Below are 8790 nucleotides of genomic sequence, written 5' to 3'. Positions count from 1 at the left end.
ATATTAAAAAAAAGTAATTTAAAGTTTGCCCTTGCGGCAGCGCGGGGGGTTTCTATACTGGTTAGCGATGGTTGCTATGGAAACAAGAATGTAGTGGTGTAGAAAGGGAGTTTTTTAGTCGATGTTTCGGAGCCGAGTCTCTTCCCGCCTTCCACTTCAGCCTTTCAAAGTGGATGCGACGCAAGCCGATGTTTTTTTAAGAAAAAGCTTTTTGTTTAAAAAAAAAAAAAAAAACAATTTTTTTTCTGAAAGACCCACGCGGAATGGCCTTACTCCAAGAATCCGGACCCGCGGAGCGCGAGGACAGTCCGCTGTTCACACACCGTTCGGTTCCCAAGGGCTCTCAAACCTTTCGCCGCCGCCGAACGGCGCGACGGGCCCCGGGAGCGCCGCTCCGGCCCCACCGCCCCGATTCTGCTGGATTTTCCCGTCTCCCTCCCCGTTCCTCCGGCTCGATCCAGCAGGTCCCGCTTTATCGCTGAAGTAACTGTCTATATTAGACGCTCGTTTCTGATCTTCCCTCCTAACCCCTATTTGTTTTGGTGTTTTTTTTTAGCAAGAGGGAAGAAAACCAAGTCTCAATTTTATTTTTTTTCCATGATTTAATATTTATGAAGTTGTATTTAAGTGTTGTTTCGTTTTTTTCCCCGGGATAGTTATTCAGCGAGGTGGGAGGGTGGCGTTTCTCTGTCGGCCTCTGCTCTGTGCTGGGTGTTCAGAACCGCTTCGTTTCGTGTCTGTGCGTGTTTCGAAGCGCCGGGTTTTCGTGTCCTTCGCTCCGGCGCGGCGACGGGACGTCGCTTCTCCCGGCCGCACTGGGGAGGCAGCGGGGAACATCCAGTGCCACCGCCGTGGTGGTGATGGGACGCAGCGTGGATGGACCTCTCCTGCCCTGCTCGGCGTTGGTGTCGCCGTCCTCGCCGCCGGGACCACCCGAAGCGTCGCTGGGGAGGGACGGAGCCGTCCCCCTCCCCGGGGAGCGCCGCGCGCCGCGCGTCACCGTCGTCCTTCGGGCTGTGTACCGCTTGTGGCCTCGTCCGCTGCTGGAACCGCGCAATACACCGTGTGCTGCTCGGCCCGCCGCCTCGTCTGTCCGGGGTGGGGGGGGGGAAACAGGACCCCTGGGGGGAGATGGGACCCCCGGGGGTGTCTGGGGGGTGTTCGGGGGGGGATAGGACAGACAGGACCCCAGAGGGTGTCTTGGGAGTGTTGGGGGTGGGGGGGGGGGGGGGGACAGACAGGACCCCTGGGGGTGTCTGGGGGGGGATGACAGGACCCTCGGGGGTGTTTGGGGGTGTCTGGGTGGGCACAAGAGCCCGGGAGGTGTTTGGGAGGGGGGGACAGGACCCCTGGGGGGTGTTTGGGGGGAGATGGGACCCCCAGGGCTGTTTGTGGGGGGACAGGACCCCAGAGGGTATCTTGGGAGTGTCGGGAGGGGATGGACAGGACACCCGGGGGTGTCTGGGGGGGGACAGGACCCCTGGGGGTATTTGGGGGGTGTCTGAGGGGGAACAGGACCTTGGGGGTTGTCTGGGGGGGACACACAGGAACCCCGGGTGTGTTTTAGGGGGGGGACAGGACCCCGAGGAGCTGTTTGCGGGGTGTCTGGAGGGTGTTTGGGGGGGGGGACAGGACCCACTGGGGGTGTTTGGGGGGTGTCTGGGTGGGCACAAGAGCCCGGGGCGTGTTTGGGGGGTGAAGGGGCCCAGTGGAAATTCCTCGTTTCTGCCCCACCGTGGGGGCGGGCCCCGGATGGGGCTTGGGGGGGGGGGGGGGATGTCGCTGCCCGGTGCCCCCCGCGGCCCTCTCGGGACTACATCTCCCGGCGTGCCCCGCGCCGGCGCAGACATCGCCTCGCAAGACGGGAAGCGGCGATTGGCTGATAGCGCAGAGCCAATGGGCGGTGCGTTGTTCGGCCGGATCCGGGCCGGGCTGGGAGAAGGAGGCCAAGATGGTTCTGGAGAGCACCATGGTGTGGTGAGCGGGGGTCGCTCCCTCCCCTTCCTCCCCTTCCCCTCCTTCCCCTCCTTCCCCTCCCCGCCGCCCTCCCCCCGCCGCGCCGCAGCCCCCGCCGAGCGCCCGGGGCCGCCCGGGGCCGCCGCCGGTTTCCCTGAGTCATCCCGGGGGGCGGCGGGGGCCGGGGGGGGGTGTTTAAGGTGGGGAGGGGTCGGGGGAGGTGGGGGAGGTTGGGTGAGGCGGGGGGGGGTGGGGGGTGACCGGGACAGGCCGCGGTGAGGAGGGGGCTGAGGGGGGGGGGGGGGGGCCGGGGGGAGTTAACGGGCGGGGGGGCCGCTCGGGCACGGCAGCCCCCGGCGAACGGGACGGGGCTCCGGTGCGACACGCGGGACCCCGCTGGGATGAAAAACGGGGAAATCTGCCCCGGTTCTGCCGTTCCCGGGGCTCTCTGCGAATTCCCGCAGCCGTTGGGATGAAAAACGGGGAAATCTGTCCCAAATTGCTGTTCCCGGGGCTCTCTGCAAATTTCTGCAGCCGTTGGGATGAAGCCGTTGGGATGAATTCCCGCAGCCGATGGGATGAAGCCGTTGGGATGAATTCCCGCAGCCGTTGGGATGAAGCCGTTGGGATGAATTCCCGCAGCCGTTGGGATGAAGCTGTTGGGATGAATTCCCGCAGCGGCTGGGATGAAGCTGTTGGGATGAATTCCCGCAGCCGTTGGGATGAAGCGGTTGGGATAAATTCCCGCAGCCGAACATTTCGTGTTTCCTCGGCGTTTCTCTGGGCAGCTCTTTACTCGCTCACGTTTAAGGGCATCAAAACATGTCGCTGCTCCCAGTTGGAGAGTGGCAGAATTCACCGGCACCTCAGGAATAGTGAACTGCACTCACGTCACTCCGCGTCATCATGCCCGCAGTGATGCCCGGCCACTGCCGCGCTCCCGGCTCATGCTGGGGTGTGCGGTGCGGGACGGTGGCAAGGTGGCCCAGCACCAGCCTGAGCACGCTCAGGGGAATGGTCACAAGTGGGGATTTTCCATAGGAAACATTTCCACTGGTGTTAAAACTAGAAAATTCTGGGAATGCTCCTCAGGGAAGTCTTGATTTGGGGCTGGGATAAACTCTCAAGCTCTTATTTAACGAATCCTCCTTCCCAGGGTCGCTCTCCCGAGCGCCTGCGGGAGAAAAGGGCTTTTCCCGTCCGCTCCGCGCTGTGTTTGATGGGTGACGGAGCGGAGGGTCGGCATTCGGTTACGGCGGGGTGGGGATGTGGCTGCTGCCCGCAGGCGCTGCGGGGCACTGTTCCCCGTGTTGGGCACGGGATAAACCTGCCCGGGGTGTGGGGGACGTCAGAGCCGGGCTGTGGGGCTCCGGGGTCCGGTTCCTCGCCGCGTCACGTCAAGGAGGGCACCGTGCTGGCGGAGCAGAGCCGTGTTGGGAAAGTGCCCGTGCTGGGAAAGCAACTTGTTGGCCCCTGCGGTGAGGATGAGCACAGAGATTCGTGCTTTCCTGTGGAGTGGTGCCTCTTGGCTGGTTTTTGTTGTGGAGGTGGAAGAAGGTGGGTTTGAGGTTATGTTCTTCAGCGAGGAGCGGGAGCTTCCAGCTCCGGGCCGGCGTTTGTCCTGTGACCCGGAGGTCGGTTCTGATCTGGAAGCACAGAGATGACTCATCTCTGCCCCGGGAGGAAGGTCCGTGTCCTGCTGCGTGCCCCCAGCTGCGTGACCTCAGTTGTGCCATCCCGACAAGCACGTTTTGGGGGTCAACCTCACCCGTCTCACGAGCTGACGCCCCCCTCTCTGCATTCCAGCGTTGACAACAGCGAGTACATGAGGAATGGAGACTTCTTACCCACGCGCCTGCAAGCCCAGCAGGACGCCGTCAACATCGTGTGCCACTCGAAAACCCGCAGCAACCCCGAGAACAACGTGGGGCTCATCACCTTGGCCAAGTACGCCCGGCGAGGGGGAGCTGGCCTGGGGGGCCACTGCTCCTGGCGAGCAGGTGACACCGAGGAGCGGCCGGGGGGGACCCATGGGAGAGCGCAGGGACAAGGGATGGGGGCGCGCTGCAAAGTGGGGCGGCAATGCCGTAGTGTGAAACCAAACCAGTTCTTCCAGGAGGACTGGTACAAGAAAAGCCAGTTCCTGAATGGTGTCTGGCGTGTTGGGCTCGCTCCCGCTGCAGCAGGGTTCGTTACGGAGCTTTTCCTCTCTCCCTGCAGACCCGTTTTGTGGCCTCGCGTCCCAAAGGGTGGCAGAGGGGGGCTGAGCTGTCCCTGCAGCTCACTCGGTGCCCCCCGGGAGCGGTTCCGCTGTTTTCCTCAAGTCTGTGGGACTTGGGAGCCTCCGTGAGCTCCCTCGTGGCCGGAGTCGGTTACAACTGGCCAGTGGGCTCAGGGTTGCTGGGGGCGGGGGCCGGGGGCACACGTAGACCTTCCTGCAGACACATCACTCGGGGTTTTTAGGACACCAGGCTAAAAGCCGTGCTCCGTGTGCACCGACCCACCAGAGCCGAGTGCTGGCCGAGTCGCGGAGCAGACGGCAGCTGCCGGCGCGGTGCAGGGAGGGCTCTTCCTTCCCCCCCGCAGTAAATCGGGAATTCCCAGGGAAGAGGTGGCCAGTGCAGGTGTTTGTGTTGCAGCAACTGTGAAGTGCTGACCACGCTCACTCCAGACACGGGCCGGATCCTCTCCAAGCTGCACACGGTGCAACCCAAAGGGAAAATCACCTTCTGCACAGGGATCAGAGTCGCTCACGTAAGTGGCCGGGTGGGTTCCTCGCGGGCGAGCCGGCGCCTTTCTCTGGAATTCCGTGGCATGTCTCTCGAGTTACCTGCCCTGTTGGTGGCTCAGATATGGAAGATCTTCTCTCCCTGCCTCTGCGTTTGAACAACACTGAGCAAATCGTTTCGGTTTTGCCTCAGTTTCCCCCACCTGCGAAATGCAGATGAAACCTCATTATAAAATCCAGTATAAAAACTCAGTTTTACAGTCTGGTCCTGGTTTGCTTCAGAGGAACCTGGCAGATGCCTCACGGAAGCCCGGCGGAGCTGCACACCCCTGCGGAGCGCAGCCTCCAGCCGGGATTGTCCTCCAGGGCATGGCCACCCTTTTGTCCCGTTCTCTTGCTCTGTCCCACACTGTCCCTCTGCCAACAAACTGGTCCCAGCTGAGTCATGCCGGCCAGCCAAGGGGAGGCCCTTGAGACACGCCGCCTGCAGACAGTTCGGTGAAACCTGCTGCCAAAAAGTCTCCTGGCATTTAGCCTAAACTTCCCCACGTAGCAGAAGAAGTACCGGGGGTGGGTGCTGCCACCCCTATTTCCCGGGAATCGCCCCTGAGGTGCGGTGTGACTTCTGTCTCGCAGCTGGCGTTGAAGCATCGCCAAGGCAAGAACCACAAGATGCGGATCATCGCCTTCGTCGGGAGCCCCGTGGAAGACACGAGAAAGACGTGAGTCGTGGCCGGTCACAAGGAACCGCGTTGGGTCCGCTCTGCGCTCTGCCTCGCGCCATAAATCTGGTTTGTCGTGGGTCCCCTGCCCTGTGTTGGAAGCGAGGTGTGGTAACCGGCGAGGTGTGGTACCCGGCGAGGTGTGGTACCCAGCGAGGTGTGGTACCCGGCGAGGTGGCTGCTTGGTTCTCAGCTGGGAGGAGAGGGAAGGTGGGATCTGGGCACAGCCAGGCCAGAGCCAAGGACAGTGATCCACATGTCCCAGAGGGAGCCTGTGCCCTGTCCTGCGCCTCCGGGCGTGTGGCCGTCACCTAAACCACGTCAGGCGTTTGGCCTGAGGAGCTGGGGGAGGAAATCCGTGTCCCGGAGCAGAAACGATGCTCTCAGCCTTGGGAAGATGCTGTTTCCGTTGGCACTTGGTATAACACGAGTGAAGTTAATCAGATGTTCTGGGTCTCTTGGAAAGAACGGTCAGAAACGACCATTTTCAGGGTCAGGAGATGCCACCTGTGCCAGGCTCTGGCTGCCCCCGGCGGTGGGGACAGTTACGTGCTTTGGCAGGAGCACCTTGGGCACTGTGCCGTAGTGCCCGTCCCACCTCGAGAGCTGAAATTCCTCAGACGTTTTCCTGCTTGGGAGGGCTGGAAACCGGGCAACTGATTTTGGGCTTCGTGCCTCCAGGACCGGATCCCAAGCGCTGCTGTCTGGTTTGGGATGAGCTGGGAGCGGGTAAGAGCTGGAATCCAGGCTAATGCCGCGGTGTCTCCTCGTTGCAGCTGGTGAAACTGGCAAAGCGTCTGAAGAAAGAGAAGGTCAACGTTGATATCATCAATTTTGGAGAAGAGGTGAGACTTCTGCCCCGTGCCTGGTGTAAGATCCAAGCTGGAATTTTGTATCCATTCCGGCCCGGAGCCCTGACTGGGACACCTGAGGACACAAACAGCTCTCTGAGCTCCACCAGCTGTCCCAGTATAGCGCTGCTGCGGAGAGTGAAACCTCCCGTTTCACCGCGGGCGCTGTTAAACGCTTTCCGTCCTGATGGAATCGCGGAGCTCTCGGCTCCCGCGTCCTGCGGAAGGACGCTGGGTGTGCGGAGCAGCAGCCGTCCCTCTGGCGGAGCCGAGGGTGGCAACCGGGCAGCGCTCCAGCCCCAGTTTCCCTTTGCCCCAGGAAGCCAACACGGACAAGCTGACGGCCTTCATCAACACCCTAAACGGGAAGGACGGCACCGGCTCCCACCTGGTGACGGTGCCACCGGGGCCGAGCCTGGCCGATGCCCTCATCAGCTCCCCGATCCTGGCCGGGAGGGAGGTGCCATGCTGGGCCTCGGCGCCAGCGACTTCGAGTTCGGCGTGGACCCCAGCGCGGACCCGGAGCTGGCGCTGGTGAGCGGTGGAGGGCGGCTGCGGGTGCCCGGCTCCCGTCCCTCCGAGCTCTGCCCCGCTCAGCGCCCGGCCCGGCTCTGTCTCCGCAGGCTCTGCGTGTCTCCATGGAGGAACAGAGGCAGCGGCAGGAGGAGGAGGCCCGGAGGGCTGCGGCCGCCTCGGCGGCGGAGGCCGGGATCGCTGCCACTGGCGGGGATGGTACGGAGCCGGGCAGGGACGGGCAGGACATTCCTGGGGGGGGGTGCCTGCGGGTGCTGCCCCCAGTGCTCGTGGCTGTGACGCTGCCCACGTTCCCCGAGCTGCCGGGTGCGAGGCGGTGTCCGCCATGGGATGTCGGAGGGAGGCAGCGTAACCGCGGGGGTGCCGGGGAGCCGCCTCTGTTTCCGCCGAAACTCCCAAACGGAGGTGGATCCACTTCTGTCCCGAGCGCCGCGGGGAGCGGCGCCGCTCCGGTGCCCGTGCCAGCGGGGCCGGGTGCCGTGCATGGCACCCGTGCTGGTGTCTGAGCGTGGGGTTCTCCGGCGCAGACTCGGACGACGCTCTGCTGAAGATGACCATCACGCAGCAGGAGTTCGGCCGCGCCGGGCTGCCCGACCTCAGCAGCATGACGGAGGAGGAGCAGATCGCCTACGCCATGCAGATGTCGCTGCAGGGAGCCGGTGAGCGCCGCCGCCGCCGGCTCGCGGCCCCTTCCCGCAGGGAGCGCCGAGGGGCAGCTCCCGTGCCTCTGCGGCTGCAACCGGCAGCCCGTACGCCCCGTCGTGCCCCGCGGTGGGACTGTGTCGCCGGGATGGGTCCGGGTCTCTCCCGGTGGGCGCGTGGGTCACTGCGGTGAGCCGCGGGCGCGTGAATCTTAGAATCACAGAATCCTGGAATGGTTTGGGTTGGAAGGGACCTCAAAGATCATCCAGTTCCAACCCCCCTGCCATGGGCAGGGACACCCTCCACTACACCAGGTTGCTCAAAGCCTCATCCAAAGTAAATCCCTCTTTTCCGGCAGAGTTCGCGCAGGCGGAGGCGGCCGAAGTGGACAGCAGCACAGCCATGGATACCTCTGAACCCGCCAAGGTGGGGCTTTGTCCCCCTGGGAGCGGGTCCCATCCCGTCCCCTCTCCCTCGGAGAGGAAGACCCAGCCCACCCCCAACTCCTGTCCCTCGCCCGCAGGAGGAAGACGACTACGACGTGATGCAGGACCCCGAGTTCCTGCAGAGCGTGCTGGAGAACCTGCCCGGCGTGGACCCCAACAACGAGGCCATCCGCAACGCCATGGGCTCGCTGGCCTCGCAGGCCTCCAAGGAGAGCAAGGACAGGAAGGAGGAGGAGAAGAAATGAGGGCGCCGGGGCCGTGCCGCGCCGGGGCGCGCTGCCGCCGGCCCCCGGTGAGTCGGCCCCCCCCCGCCCCGGTGGGGGCCATGGCCAGGGGGGCTCTGCCGTAATGGGCAATAAAGGCTTTTCACGGGGTCTCCGTGCTGCCGCCTGCCTGGGGGGAGCCCGGGGGCAGCTCAGGCCTCTCCTGGGGGGTCTGTGGTTCCCCCCCGCACTGGGGGGTCGCTGGTTCCCCCCCGCACTGGGGGGTCGCTGGTTCCCCCACACTGGGGGGGGTCTGTGGTTCCCCCCGCACTGGGGGGTCACTGGTTCCCTCCACACTGAAGGGAGTCACTGGTTTCCCCACACTGGGAGGTCTCTGGTTCCCCCCGCACTGGGGGTCACTGGTTCCCCCGCACTGGGGGTCGCGGGTTCCCCCTTACTGGGGATACTGGGGCCCGGGTCTCCCCTGTGCTCCCCCCGCACACGTGTCTGGGGGCGGGGCCTGCGTGCCGAAGCCCCGCCCCCTGCGTCACCTCCCAGCGTGCCCCGGTGCCGCCGGCGGGATGCGTACGGCGAGGGCGGGTGGGGCGGGTGATGAGCAGCGGCCTCAGCCAATCAGGGAGGGCGCGAAGGGGATGTTGGCGGCTCACGGGGCTGGAGGGGGCGGCCAAGGGGCTGAGGAGGCGAGGG

General features: G+C 64.3%; 1 protein-coding gene across 1 annotated transcript; it reads left to right on the top strand.

The window, feature by feature from the left end:
• The first annotated feature begins 1908 nt into the window (after positions 1-1908).
• Positions 1909-8142, top strand: PSMD4 (proteasome 26S subunit ubiquitin receptor, non-ATPase 4). The gene is given in 11 exon segments (XM_086628234.1): positions 1909-1977; positions 3763-3903; positions 4596-4710; positions 5321-5410; positions 6183-6251; positions 6577-6709; positions 6712-6791; positions 6881-6989; positions 7319-7450; positions 7792-7859; positions 7957-8142. Coding segments are annotated over 11 exon segments (1131 nt in total). The 5' UTR covers positions 1909-1951; the 3' UTR covers positions 8125-8142.
• Positions 8143-8790: the final 648 nt, after the last annotated feature.

The sequence above is a fragment of the Tauraco erythrolophus genome, chromosome 30, assembly GCF_009769465.1.
Source record: "Tauraco erythrolophus isolate bTauEry1 chromosome 30, bTauEry1.pri, whole genome shotgun sequence".
Taxonomy (NCBI): Eukaryota; Metazoa; Chordata; class Aves; order Musophagiformes; family Musophagidae; genus Tauraco; species Tauraco erythrolophus.
Note: the sequence above shows the minus strand (reverse complement) of the source record. Positions and strands in the feature narration are given on the sequence as shown.